The sequence below is a fragment of the Neoarius graeffei genome, chromosome 20 (genome assembly GCF_027579695.1).
Source record: "Neoarius graeffei isolate fNeoGra1 chromosome 20, fNeoGra1.pri, whole genome shotgun sequence".
NCBI classification, from domain to species: domain Eukaryota; kingdom Metazoa; phylum Chordata; class Actinopteri; order Siluriformes; family Ariidae; genus Neoarius; species Neoarius graeffei.
The window spans coordinates 4,427,561-4,441,996 of NC_083588.1; the positions used below are offsets into that span (position 1 = coordinate 4,427,561).

Below are 14,436 nucleotides of genomic sequence, written 5' to 3' on the forward strand. Positions count from 1 at the left end.
TTTGAGAAACAGCATTTTTTATTTTTTGCAAATTTGAGAAATAAAAACTTGATACAAAATGTCCGACAAAATCATTTCTACTTAAAATGTAAACAAACATTTAAAAAAAGATACGTTCTGACCATCAAATATTTTCATTCCATATTTTGTTGCTTGTATTTTTTGGGGTTTTCTTCTTTAGGGTTTTTTTGGCGGTTGGCAAACCAATTTAAAGGTGCATTGCCGCCACCCACTGGGCTGGAGTGTGGAACAGGTGATATTGGGGGGAAAATGCAATATTCTTTGAGCTATTTCTGTTTCTTTTAAATGTGTGAAAACAATTTTAGGGTTTTGTTTTCGAGTTGTTTTTATTTCGTCCTCGGTTGGTTCAGCAACACGCGCCGCCATTTTGTTTGTTTTTCTCGATTCACGGTATATGAGCTGATAGCCAATGAGGTGCATTGCCATGAACAAGGAGATTGAGTGGAATAACTGTTTTATTCGATCCACAGTCACTGGATTTTGAGAAACAGAGCATTTTTATTTTTTGCAAATTCAATCAATAAAAACTTTACCCAAAACATCTGACAAAATTATTTCTGCTTAGAATGTAAATAAACTGGCGAAATGACAGGAGCAATTTGTGAAAAATGCTATAATCATAATTCTTGAAAAATAAAAAAAGATACGTTCTGACTACCAAATACTTTTATTCCATATTTTGTTGCTTTTTTTATATTTAAATTTTTTTTTTTTTTTTTTTTTGGGGGGGGGGTCTTCTTCTTCTTCTTGAGTGTTTTTTGGCGTTTGGCAAACCAACATTAGCCTAGGTCACAACCAGACGTACGATTTTTTGGCCATGCGATTTTTGGCGTTTCCCAAATCACTGTGTTTTTTTTGTTCATGGAGAAAGACGCACGTTGGCCGTAAGTTTGTCTGGCAACCTGAAAAAAACATAAGCGCCCGTAGAGTTTGTTTGACATGACGAAGAACCTCTGTGGCCAGTCTACAGCTCGAAAATCAGCACGTCACGCATGCCCTCCATGTGTTTCTTGCGTTTTTTGCACGTAGACCGGCCGTAGGAGCACGTACGGCCGGTTGTGACCGAGGCTTTAAAGGTGCTTTACTGCCACCCACTGGACTGGAGTGTGGAACAGGAGCCACTGGGGCAGGACGTGACTATATTCTTTTTTTTCACTATTTCTGTTTCTTTTAAATACTTGAGAACAATTTTTGGGGTTTTGTTTTCGAGTAGAGTTTTTATTTTGTCCTCAATTGGTTCAGCAACACGCTCCGCCATTTTGTTTGGTTTTCTCTACTCACGGTGTATGAGCTGATAGCAAATGAGGCGCATAGCCATGTACGACGAGATTGAGTGGAGTCACTGTTTTATTCGATCCACGTTCACTGGATTTTGAGAAACAGAGCATTTTTATTTTTATCTTTTGCAAATTCGATCAATAAAAACTTTATACAAAAAGTCTGACAAAATCATTTCCGCTTAGAATGTAAACGAACTGGCGAAATAACAGGAGCAATTTGTGGAAAATGCGATCGTAATAATTCTTGAAAAATAAAAAAAGATACGTTCTTCCCATCAAATACTTTTATTCCATATTTTGTTTCTTTTTTTTGTATTTTGGGGGTTCTCGTCTTCTTCTTTTGGGTTTTTTGGTGTTTAGCAAACCACCTTAAAGGTGCTTTACTGCCACTCACTGGGCTGGAGTGTGGAATGGGGGGCGGGGGGGGGAGTTATTTTTTTATTTTTTGCTATTTCTGTTTCTTTTAAATACTTGTGAACAATTTTTGGGGTTTTGTTTTTGAGTAGAGTTTTTATTTCGTCTTCGGTTGGTTCAGCAACACGCTCCGCCATTTTGTTTTCTTTACTCACGGTATATGAGCTGATATCCTCGTAGTAGAGTAGCCAATCAGAGCGTGCGATTACTCATATCCAGTGAATGTGGACAGAATAATATATGTTGCAAAGAACAACACACACATACCTTGTTTGATTTCATTGAAAACCATTTCCTGTTCCTGCAGGACTCTGTATTGTGCGAAAGGCAACTACGACTTCGGGATTTCTCGCGTGATCAAGAGCCTGGAGCCGTACAACAAGAAGGTGCTGCGTCTTTCATGCCTTCCTTTCTCTAATAGTGTATTTCCCATCATCACTCGCACTCGCTGCTCAAAGGGAGATTTATGTTTCTTTTTCCAAAACGGAAGAGCGCTCGACCACGAGCAGCTGAACAAACACGAGCCTCTGGTTCTCAGAGCCGTGCTGAGATAAACGCAGACGCACGACTGCACCGTTTCACACAGTGTGAGGAAGATGCACATATTCAGATAGATTAATAATCAAGCGTGTGATGTCATAATTTTGCAAGAATATCGTTAGTGAGCTGATATTAGCGAGGACTTCTGGAATGTCATTATGGAGAGTGTGTGTGCTTTGTGCAAAAATAAAAATAAAAAAAGTTTTTTGTGAGGTTCTCTTGATCATGAGCAAACACATTTTAAAAAGCATCAACAGTCAGAACGTTATGATTGTGATCGTCGGATATCGTGAATGTAGCAGCTGATGCGTTTTCCCCGTGTTGCATGACTTTCAGCTCGGGACAGACACATGGTTCTACATTAAGAGATGCTTCCTGTCGCTGCTGGAGAACATGGCCAAGCACATGATCATGCTGAGGGACACCGTGGTGCAGGACTGCATCCAGTTCCTGGAACACTGTGAGCGTAAGTGTTTAAAAAAAAAATAAAAAAAATTGCTATCTCGGTTTCAAATAATTAGAGGCTGATTTATGAGTGAGGAAAGATGCTGTAAAAAAAAAAACAAACAAAACAATATCCAAAGTTTGAGCTGTTGTTTATTTAGAAGCTCGTTATAACGCAGTGCAATGCAATGCAACGACGCAGACATTATACATGAATAACCTGCTCACAAATCAGCGACATCATCAACCTCGAGACTCTCAGCTCAAAAGACTCCTGACATCACTGTTTCAGAAACATCTCTACCTTATGAGAGAAACGTCACCGTATTAACACTGACACTTTTTAAAATGTGTTGAATGAGGTGTTACGATCGAAACGTGTGACAAATTTACAAGCGTCTGGATGTCCAGCGAGCCAGAGGACACGAGTCAACACCTTCTGACCAGATGCAGATTAGTTTTGAAAGTCAGTGCTGTTCTTCTCAGAAAGGTTAACTCCGCCTCTTTTCTCTGTTCCAAAGTGTACGGGAAAGACGTCCCCGCCGTCATCGAGCAGCCTCTGGAGGAGGAACACGCACACATCGGGAAAAACACGGTGACGTACGAGGCTCGCACGTTGAAGGCGCTGTTCTACGAAGTCATCGGATGGAACGACTAGCGAGTTTTCCTGAAGCCAATCGTGGCTCAGATTTCACACAAAACACCAAGAGGCACTGTTTATAGTATTTAGTCATCCAGTGTAAAAAAATGGTGTGTCTGAAGAAATCCGGAATATTCCACGTTTATTTATTGTTTATCACCACAAGAAAAAATATGGACTGTTAAATAAAAAATTTATAAATATTTTTCTATAGAATAAACACGTGCTGATTGTTACTGAATGTCTTCATTTGTTGTTTTATAATTTTTTTTTTTTTTACACCAGTGGTCGTTTTGTAATGTCTTGCTCAGACAGGTAAAAGTTCAGGTAACCACCCAGCGCACTCATGGCCACGCCCGTCATGTGACTTGAGCATCCATCTGCAAGAAATCGTCATTATTATTATTATTTACTGAAAGAAATATTTTTTTTTAATTAGTAAAAGAAAATTCACATTTTTCCAAGAAAGAGTTGTGATTATGGAGTCATAGGAGTGCCATAAAAAAGAAATTCTGGAATAGAAGAAGAAAATATGTTGAAAAAGAATAGGAAAGTAAATAAAAATAAAAGAATACAAAATTAAATGCAGAAATAAAAAAATCTGAAAATAATTGCAGAAATGAACAAATTTTTTTAAAGAATTTTAAAAAGCTGATTTTCTTTCTTGCTTTTGTTTTTTGCCTATTTTGTGGTTTTTTTCATCCCCCGAGTACGTTTTCTTTTGCTTGAACGGCCATTTCTTTTTTCTTTTTTAAGATTTATTTTTATGGCACTCCTGTGACTCCGTATGTCATAACAGCGAAAGACAAAAATGAAACAAAAAAATTGTTGCTGAATTCTTCAGATGATTTTTTTTAAATTAGTAAAAGAAAATTCACATTTTTCCAAGAAAGAGTTGTGATTATGGAGTCATAGGAGTGCCATAAAAAAAAAATTCTGGAATAGAAGAAGAAAATATGTTGAAAAAGAATAGGAAAGTAAATAAAAATAAAAGAATACAAAATTAAATGCAGAAATAAAAAAATTGGAAAATAATTGCAGAAATAAACAAAAAATTTTTTTAAGAATTTTTAAAAATTGATTTTCTTTCTTGCGTTTGTTTTTTGCCTATTTTGTGGTTTTTTTCTTCCCCCGAGTGCATTTTCTTTTGCTTGAACGGCCATTTCTTTGTTCTTTTCTTTAAGATTTATTTTTATGGCACTCCTGTGACTCCATATGTCATAACAATGAAAGACAAAAATGAAACAAAAATTGTTGCTGAATTCTTCAGATGTAGTTTTTGACACAGTGTTCAAGTACTACAGCTAAAAGTGTGCACTGATTTTTTTTTTTACAATTATTCCTTTTACCGAATGATAATCAGCTGAATTCCTTTAAATCGTATTATAAATTATTTTTGATTTCCATGAATAAATCCATCCAGGAAACATCGTCATGATTTTTATATTTTATCGAAGTGTGATGATCACCTTTCAGAGTTTTCTCTCTTCTCTTCACTCTCTTGTGCGCTGCATCCAAATATTCCTCAAACATTTGTGAGTAGTCCTCTGAGAGGAAAAGAAACGCCAGAGTGATTAATCAGACTGTTTTAATGAACTGTAGACATTATATTCTAAATGACGCTGAAGTGTGGACGTTAATCTCAGCTCACACTCACCGTCTTTCCCGAAACAGCCCAGTTCTTTATCCTGCCAGGTCAGAATGTACTGCAGCCACGTGGCTTTATAAAAGTCAGAGAATCCAGCCAAGCCGCATAAAAGGACTAGAAAACAGTCAAATGTTTCATTTTACTTTCTAAAAAATAAGTGTCAAAGTATGTCATGTTCCAGAAAAAAAAAAACACAAAAAAGTATAAAATCCTCCGTCCTGACAAAGACGGAAAGCTTATAGCTTTTAAAGTGCCGACGTGAGAACATTTCCGGAACGAGTCTCCGATGTTATCCACTCCCCAGCCACTTTAAGAGGAACTTCTTGTTGTTGATTCTAAGATTCCTGTTCTTGGCTGCAGGACTGGAACCCAATGTGTTCTTCTGTTTTCTGTTGCACGCTGAGATGCTTTTCTGCTCACCATGGTTGTAAAGAGTGATTCTATGAGTTACTGTATCCTTCCTGGGGAAAAAAAATGCTCGAACCACTTCAAATCTGTCCATTTTCTGATCTCTGACCCTCTCTTATCAACAAGGTGTTCGTTTCCACCCACAGAACTGTCCCTCACTCACTCGGTTTGTTTTTTGTTTTTCGCACCGTTCTTTCTGTATAAACTCTACAGACGGTTGTGTGTGAAAACCCCAGGAGATCAGATCAGCCGTTTCTGAAATACTCAAACCAACATCCACGCCACATTGAAAGAAAGTCACACTTCACTTTGAGATCATAATTTTTCCCGTTCTGATGTTTGAACATTGCGAACATTAATAAGCTGAAGCGCTTGATTTGTCGTTGCGTGATTTGATGCATCGAGGGATCGGGTGATTTGAGAACTGCGTCAAACAAAACAGCAGGTGGATGGGGGTGTTCATAAGAACGTGGTGCTGTGCTGTCAACGATGGATGGAACGTTTTTCTTTCTTCAAGAACAAAACTATGATTATTGGTTCGTAATCAGGCTTCGATCACGTGCCTTATGTGACATTTTCATCTGACATTTTCGATAGTTTCGAATTGCTAAACTGCAGGCGTTAAACTTCTCGTACTTGTGAGCTTAAGAATAAGTTTCTGCACCAAACATCTCGGTGTAAGGACATTTCATTTACAGGACTTGATAACTCCACTACAACTCGGACGAAACGCCCTTCAGGTTGGAAATTCAGGACAGTCTCGACAACCCTGAGGTCAGCAAGTGACGTCAAATCAGCATGGCTGCAGGACGTCTTCCTTTGAAACGAGTTCTCCTGGATAATTAACAGTTATTCCACGAAATCAAGTTATACACGAGCTGATCGCGGCTATAATCCAAGTACGACGAGATTGAGTGGAATCACTGTTTTATTCCATCCACATTCACTGGATTTTGCGAAATGGAGCTTTTTTATTTTAATTTTTTTGCAAAATCGATAAATAACAACTTTATACAAAACGTCCGACAAAATAATTTCCGCTTCGAGTGTTGACAAACCGTGAAATGACAGGAGCAATTTGTGAAAAATGCGATAAGATCAACCGTGAGCGACTGCTCACTTCCGCGTCCCCCGCTCTCGCCGAAATCAGAATGCAAGCAATCGAAAGAAAAGAAGACGAATGATGAATTGTGATTTGTAGTTGCTGAGAAAAATGCGAGGAAAATTTTGTAAATCCACGCTACATGTTTCGTGAATACATTCAGTCGGTAAACAGGAAGTTGATGTGCGACAGACCTGAAAACGGTAAACATGGTATCAAACCCCAAGCTGAAGTTTGGTACCAAGTGGCTATGATTTGTGGTTGCTGAGAGAAAAAGAGTGTTTCGGACAGACGGACAGAGGTAAACCAGTATACCCCTCCCACCCTCCTCCTTCGGAGCGGGGGTATAATAACAATTCTTGAAAAATAAAAAGACCCGTTCTTCCCATCAGACACTTTCATTCCATATTTTGTTGCTTATTTTTTGTAGTTTTGGGGGTTTTATTTTCAAGTCGAGTTTTTATTTCGTCCTCGGTGGCTTCAGCAACATGCTCTGCCATTTTGTTTGTTTTTCTCTACTCGTAGTATATGAGCTGATATTCTCGTAGTAGAGTAGCCAATCAGAGCGCGCAATTGCTCATATCCAGTGAACGTGAATAGAATAAACAAGTATTAGTTTGAGCGAATGTCGATTGAGCAACATCTTCGCTTGTTAAATCTGTAACCAGGCTTGTAGTACTCAAGTCCGACTCGTGCCCTAATTTTAAGGACTCGTGACTCGACTTGGACTTGAGCATTTATGACTCGGACTTGTGCACAAACTGCATTCGGACTCGTAAATTGGAGACTCGGACACGGATTTTTTTTTCTTGATTTTTTTGTAACATGCCATAATAATTTGGCATCAGATATTTATATCTGGCGGCACGGTGGTGTAGTGGTTAGCGCTGTCGCCTCACAGCAAGAAGGTCCTGGGTTCGAGCCCCGGGGCCGGCGAGGGCCTTTCTGTGCGGAGTTTGCATGTTCTCCCCGTGTCCGCGTGGGTTTCCTCCGGGTGCTCCGGTTTCCCCCACAGTCCAAAGACATGCAGGTTAGGTTAACTGGTGACTCTAAATTGACCGTAGGTGTGAATGTGAGTGTGAATGGTTGTCTGTGTCTATGTGTCAGCCCTGTGATGACCTGGCGACTTGTCCAGGGTGTACCCCGCCTTTCGCCCATAGTCAGCTGGGATAGGCTCCAGCTTGCCTGCGACCCTGTAGAAGGATAAAGCGGCTAGAGATAATGAGATGAGATGAGATATTTATATCTACATTAATTTTTGTACGAATTTCGTGTAAGAGTGTCACACCTGCGCGGCCTTGACTTGTGCATCAGACAGACTCTCGGGCGCGCTCCGGACAGCGCACGTGCCGTAAATGACTCGCATCTGCACAGGATGAAGACGCAATCAGCGCGCCAGTATAAAAACTGTGAAAACACACTGACTTTGCGAAGTATTGAATTGCATTGCTGATACATTCCCGAGCCTTATTTCTTATTTGGGTTCCTGATCCCTGATTTCCTGTTTCTCGTCTTTGATTCTGCCGAGTCTACGATAGCCTGTTTGTGCCTCGCTCGACCTATCGCCTGTTTCACCGTTTTACGATTTTGCCTGCCGTTCTGGATTGTTTACCGTCTTCATTTGTATTAATAAACACATCTTCTGCACTTACATCCGTCTCCCAACCGTCTCTGACAGAATCCTTCACACTCCCTGATAAAGAGAAGCACATTCACCTGTTCATACGCCATGTTCAGGAACAAACTCATGTTAATGGCACTGAAACAGACAACGTCACATGGTGCGGTTGGAGTCGACTCGAAATTTTTTTAATGACTCGGACTTGAACACTGAGGACTCGAGGCTGGACTCAGACTCGAGGTTGAGTGACTCAACTCCAACACTGTCTGTAACACTGATGCTCCAGTGTGTTGTTTTGGATATTTGCTTGATGTTTGCTCACAAAATACTTTTTTTTTTCGCTTTGTTTGGGGAAATGACACAATCCTGAGCTCTGACTTCACACTTCTGAGGGAAACTGAACGCACTTTTAAATTCCAGATGCCAGTCTTGTTTGGAAAACAATACAAAGGCGATGGAACTGATGTAGAATATATATATATATATATATATATATATATATATATAATGTATAAATGAAGTGTTCTGGTGACTCACTGTTCTCCATGAAGATGTCTTGGATTTGCCCGGTGAAGCCCTTGATGCCCATGTCCTGGTTACTCTTCATCATGTTGGAGCAGAAAATCTTCTGATAGTGTTCCACAGTGATGTTGACCCGCGAGAGCCTCGTCTCCCCCTTCAGCATCCTGGTACATCCTTTCTAATAATAATTTAAAAAAAAAACAAGATTGATTGATTGATTGATTGATTGAAATATAACATGGCCAGATGCACGGCTTCATTACCATGGTCCCAATCATGAAGTAGAGCAGCTGGTGAGATAGAGAGTAATTCGGACACCCGAATCGCGTCATCGTGTCCCTGCACGCCTTCGTGACGATACACGGCGTCCCATCATCTTTCCTTCCAATTGAAACGATTGTGATTTCATGAGCATTCATTTCTGATTTGTCGTTTGAAAACAACACGGCATTTTTTTCTTACCAGGTTCCCAGAAGCAGCGTCATGCACTTATCCCCGAGCTGCTCGTCGTAACACTCGATCGACGTCGGCGACGTGTACGCGAGGGACGGGTCCGTCGAGATCCATTCACGAGGCAAGGACCAGAAAGACGCCGACAATACCGGTTCAAACTCTGGAACGGAATTAGAGTCGAGTGCAAAATTATTGGCAACCTGGACTGGGTGGAGATGATGCATATTACACATGATGTTACACATGGTGAGATGAGACCAAACTCCATCTGAGATCACCGGCACACTCGGGATCAAAACGTAATTTGAGTAAAAGGATTTCCAGATGTTTTGGTGGTTCGAGGGCTGTCGGAAAGACTGATGACGTCATAAATTCCACTGTGTATTGTTTCAGTCATGTATTTTTTTTCTGTCACTGTTGCCATATTTGGGACCAAATTTTCTAACTTTGCGTCACACACGGGCGTGGCTACATGGCACAGTTTTTGGATTTGAAACCTGTGAACAAACCGTGGTGCGAATTGAAGAGCACACACCTTCAAATATAAAAGTCTAAAATGTTAAAATAGACGAAGGAGGGTGTTTCAGTCTGTATTTGATAAACTGTACAGGAAGCAGCTCGGTGCTGTTATTCTCTCGCTGGCGGATGATTCGCCGGAGATTAAACTTGGCAGTGCTGATCATTTTTAAAAATATATATTTTGCAGGAATGAAATAAGAAAATTGCTTGAGTCAAAAAACAGTGCGTTTGTAATAAACCACGGAGCTTCCCAAACTCTCACTCTTTGCACTGTAATTTTAAAAAATTTATTTTTTTTATATCTAAATTTTTTGCCTGGTTTTTGTCTGTTGTCACTTTTGTCAGTTTAAAGGTGCATTAGGTCGCATTAATCAAGTTTATTTTTTTTTCATTGGGTAGTTTCGTCACTGGGTTTCATACTGCACGTATTCAGGAAGCTCCACCCCCAAGATCTAAAGCATCAAAAATGACTAACAGGATTTTTCATCATGTTCTACAGTGGTGCTTGAAAGTTTGCGAACCCTTTAGAATTTTCTATATTTCTGCATAAATATGACCTAAAACATCATCAGATTTTCACACGAGTCCTAAAAGTAGATAAAGAGAACCCAGTTAAACAAATGAGACAAAAATATTATACTTGGTCATTTATTTATTGAGGAAAATGATCCAATATTACATATCTGTGAGTGGCAAAAGTATGTGAACCTTTGCTTTCAGTATCTGGTGTGACCCCCTTGTGCAGCAATAACTGCAACTAAACATTTGCGGTAACTGTTGATCAGTCCTGCACACCGGCTTGGAGGAATTTTAGCCCGTTCCTCCGTACAGAACAGCTTCAACTCTGGGATGTTGGTGGGTTTCCTCACATGAACTGCTCGCTTCAGGTCCTTCCACAACATTTCCATTGGATTAAGGTCAGGACTTTGACTTGGCCATTCCAAAACATTAACTTTATTCTTCTTTAACCATTCTTTGGTAGAACAACTTGTGTGCTTAGGGTCGTTGTCTTGCTGCATGACCCACCTTCTCTTGAGATTTCAGTTCATGGACAGATGTCCTGACATTTTCCTTTCGAATTCGCTGGTATAATTCAGAATTCATTGTTCCATCAATGATGGCAAGCCGTCCTGGATGCAGCAAAACAGGCCCAAACCATGATACTACCACCACCATGTTTCACAGATGGGATAAGGTTCTTATGCTGGAATGCAGCATTTTCCTTTCTCCAAACATAATGCTTCTCGTTTCAACCAAAAAGTTCTATTTTGGTTTCATCCGCCCACAAAACATTTTTCCAATAGCCTTCTGGCTTGTCCACGTGATCTTTAGCAAACTGCAGACGAGCAGCAATGTTCTTTTTGGAGAGCAGTGGCTTTCTCCTTGCAACCCTGCCATGCACACCGTTGTTGTTCAGTGTTCTCCTGATGGTGGACTCATGAACATTAGCCAATGTGAGAGAGGCCTTCAGCTGCTTAGAAGTTACCCTGGGGTCCTTTGTGACCTCACCGACTATTACACGCCTTGCTCTCGGAGCAATCTTTGTTGGTCGACCACTCCTGGGGATGGTAACCATGATCTTGAATTTCCTCCATTTGTACACAATCTGTCTGACTGTGGATTGGTGGAGTCCAAACTCTTTAGAGATGGTTTTGTAACCTTTTCCAGCCTGATGAGCATCAACAACACTTTTTCTGAGGTCCTCAGAAATCTCCTTTGTTCGTGCCATGATACACTTCCACAAACATGTGTTGTGAAGATCAGACTTTGATAGATCCCTGTTCTTTAAATAAAACAGGGTGCCCACTCACACCTGATTGTCATCCCATTGATTGAAAACACCTGACTCTAATTTCACCTTCAAATTAACTGCTAATCCGAGAGGTTCACATACTTTTGCCACTCACAGATATGTAATATTGGATCATTTTCCTCAATAAATAAGTGATCAAGTATAATATTTTTGTCTCATTTGTTTAACTGGGTTCTCTTTATCTACTTTTAGGACTTGTGTGAAAATCTGATGATGTTTTAGGTCATATTTATGCAGAAATATAGAAAATTCGAAAGGGTTCACAAACTTTCAAGCACCACTGTATATGTCTTCCAGGTTATTTGTCCATGGAAGAATTTTTTTTTAAAAATCACTTATTGCACCTTTAATCTGATTTATCTGTTTCAGTTCTGTTGTATGTTGTGTTCTGGCCCAAAACATTCCATCATATGTACGTCATCACAACAGATATTTAACTACTGCTCGATTTCTCAAAAGGTTTGTCTTTTTTTGTTGCTGTTTTACCTTTGTAATATTTTGAATCCGTCTCCTGAAGAGATGCGACAGCAAGAGCCAAACTTTTGTCCAGTTTTCTGACCAGAGACACTGCGATGGAGCGCTGAGAGAGGTTCAGAGAATCGGAATGGGTCTGGGATTTCGTGGCTTCCTGTAACTGGGCTAAAGGAGGAAAAAAACAAAAAAACAAACAAACAAAAAAAGAAAATCCAATCTCCTGCTGAGAAACATTCGGATTTAACATGGAGCCAGGATCAGAGAAGGCAGCTTACTGCTCTGGATGTCAGTGATGATGGCTGATATGGTGTTATAATATTGTTGTTATTATAATATTCATATCTGTATTAGGACAAGCTCAAGTTTAAGAGACTGCTGAAGGATTGACTGTAACAAGCAAGCGGGAACTTGTTTCTCAGATGTGCAACAACTTATCAAGAAATACAAATATAAACGGATAAAAAGTACAGTCCAGTGGGTTGTTCTTTAAAGCTAGACGGCCTTTCGATTTCATAAAATCGGTGAAATTTAGTTTGCTCTGAAATGTGGTGATTGTGATCTATGTTTATTTCTGTAATATCTCACAAAATATCAGGCCATTCTGTGGCTGGGAAGTTATTTAATTTGAGGGGATTAAAGCAAATAACGTGCATAAAATCGTGCAGTCAAGCAGACAGAGGAAGTCCGTGTGTGTGCGCATGCACAGGTTTACCTTTATTCTGTCGCTAAACGAACAGCTGATCACACCGAGGTGCTCGCTGAGTGCCCATATTTATTAGTTTGGTCCTGTGTTTCCTTTCCTTCGTATATAACATAACGTCTTTTCTTCTCGCTTTCTTTCTGTTCCTGTCGTCACTCTTTCACGTTTCATTCGCACACTCACGTCCTCCATTTTTCTCTCCTGTTTCAAATTTGTATCCCACAATGCCTTGTGCGAACGGGGAACGCCCACCATGTGATGTAATGCATGACGTAGTATCTTGTATTGGGTCATGGTGAAGCAGGAAAAATAGCGGAGAATTTAGGGCCATGTGGCCTGAAATTGATTAATTGTTCTATTTTTGAAAAAAAAAAAGTAAAAGTTGGAAGTCTGTGATTAGAATTCAGTAGCTTTCGGTCACTCAACAAAAATAATCAGGTGTCGGGGAAAATTCTTTTTATGATCTACACTTGAAAAATCTGAAAGGTGGTCTAGCTTTAATAAATGAAATGATTTGAGCTGGGAAAAAAAGGCTGTCGAGACCAAGAGGTAGAATAAAACACTTCAGGATATGATGTGATAGTAAAGTAATCAACTTATTGGTGAGAGCAATAATAACAACTCTATCGAGCTGCTAAAGAGATGTGTGTGTGTGTGTGTATAAAGCGCTGTCATTTAATATTTGTCAGCGTTACGAAGACATGTTTGAGATCATTAGATCTAGAACTGATGCTCTTTCAAATAAAACAAAACAAACATGGAATTATTATTATTATTATTATTATTATTATTTTAGTTTTCTAACTTCTGATAAGATCACAAGAAGAAAAAAAAACCACCAAAAGAATTTCTTTGTTGTTCTCAGTGAAATGCTGCAGATGTTGTAGATTTCTCCTGGGGGTTGAGAAGGTTAATGAGGTCATTAATTAATTAATAATCAATTAAAGTGTGTTGAAGAGCTCACCTTGCAGGATGACAAAACCAACAACACCATCCAGGTTCATGTTCCTGCTGTGCTGCTCAAAAAAATTCACTCCTTTTGACAAGCTGTCCAAAACATCATCAATGACCTCCTGGTGCACAAAGCGCAAGCTCGCGACGATCACAAGTGTCACGAGCACGCGCATCATTCCAAAAATCAATAATAATAATAATAATAATAATAATAATAATAATGCAGAAGCTGTAAAATGATGACTCCAGGTCCTGGGTGATGGTTTTCTTTCTTCTTGAGAACTGTGAGAAGAGTCTCCAAGAATCTGGAGTTCCAGTCTGGAGTCTGCTCGAGGTCGTGGGTAATGGGCAGTGGGCGTGGCTAAAAGGCGAAGGGTCACGTCAGACAAATATCAACGAGCTGGGGTGCGTCCAAAATCGAAAAATACATTTCCCATTTCTTCCCAACTGGATTAAAGGTGCAGTAGTTAAAGTTGGTCCTCTAGTGGTGAAATCAGTGAAGTACAACGACATCTGATTTCATGACTTCTTGAATTCACCTTCAACTTGTCGATGGATGAATCTGTGACCAGTGGAGTCAAGTCAAGTCCATTTTATTTGTATTGTGTTTTTAAGAATAAGCATTGCCGCAAAGCAGCTTTATATAAATATCTCATCTCATCTCATTATCTCTAGCCGCTTTATCCTGTTCTACAGGGTCGCAGGCAAGCTGGAGCCTATCCCAGCTGACTACGGGCGAAAGGCGGGGTACACCCTGGACAAGTCGCCAGGTCATCACAGGGCTGACACATAGACACAGACAACCATTCACACTCACATTCACACCTACGCTCAATTTAGAGTCACCAGTTAACCTAACCTGCATGTCTTTGGACTGTGGGGG

The 14,436-nt window shown here is 39.8% G+C and overlaps 2 protein-coding genes across 5 annotated transcripts in view; one reads left to right on the plus strand and one right to left on the minus strand.

Annotated features, from left to right (window-relative positions):
• Positions 1-3,575, plus strand: part of ift70 (intraflagellar transport 70) — a 37,958-nt gene extending 34,383 nt beyond the window's left edge. For all 4 annotated transcript variants that reach the window (XM_060901139.1, XM_060901140.1, XM_060901141.1 and 1 more), the window contains exons 17-19: positions 2,023-2,101; positions 2,592-2,721; positions 3,221-3,575. In XM_060901139.1, the coding sequence (XP_060757122.1) occupies positions 2,023-2,101; positions 2,592-2,721; positions 3,221-3,357 (346 nt within the window). In that variant the 3' untranslated portion in view covers positions 3,358-3,575. The remainder of the gene's footprint in view (positions 1-2,022; positions 2,102-2,591; positions 2,722-3,220) is intronic.
• On the minus strand, positions 3,475-13,726 carry c20h16orf89 (chromosome 20 C16orf89 homolog). The gene is made up of 8 exons (XM_060901142.1): positions 13,564-13,726; positions 11,912-12,064; positions 9,103-9,253; positions 8,904-9,021; positions 8,656-8,818; positions 4,997-5,101; positions 4,809-4,886; positions 3,475-3,719 (listed from the first exon to the last, which is right to left on the minus strand). Exons 1-8 carry the CDS (start codon positions 13,724-13,726, stop codon positions 3,616-3,618), a joined length of 1,035 nt encoding a protein of 344 aa, XP_060757125.1. The 3' UTR covers positions 3,475-3,615.
• Between the last annotated feature and the right edge of the window lie 710 nt (positions 13,727-14,436).

What these genes read in the sequence shown, in the direction of transcription:
- c20h16orf89 (XM_060901142.1), bottom strand. Translation starts at nt 13,726, where the DNA reads ATGCGCGTGCTCGTGACACTTGTGATCGTCGCGAGCTTGCGCTTTGTG. An exon ending in ACGCTGCTTCTGGGAACCTG is followed by an intron (nt 9,022 to 9,102) that starts GTAAGAAAAAAA and finishes TTCAATTGGAAG; the next exon opens with GAAAGATGATGGGACGCCGT. An exon ending in GGGCTGTTTCGGGAAAGACG is followed by an intron (nt 4,887 to 4,996) that starts GTGAGTGTGAGC and finishes TTTTCCTCTCAG; the next exon opens with AGGACTACTCACAAATGTTT.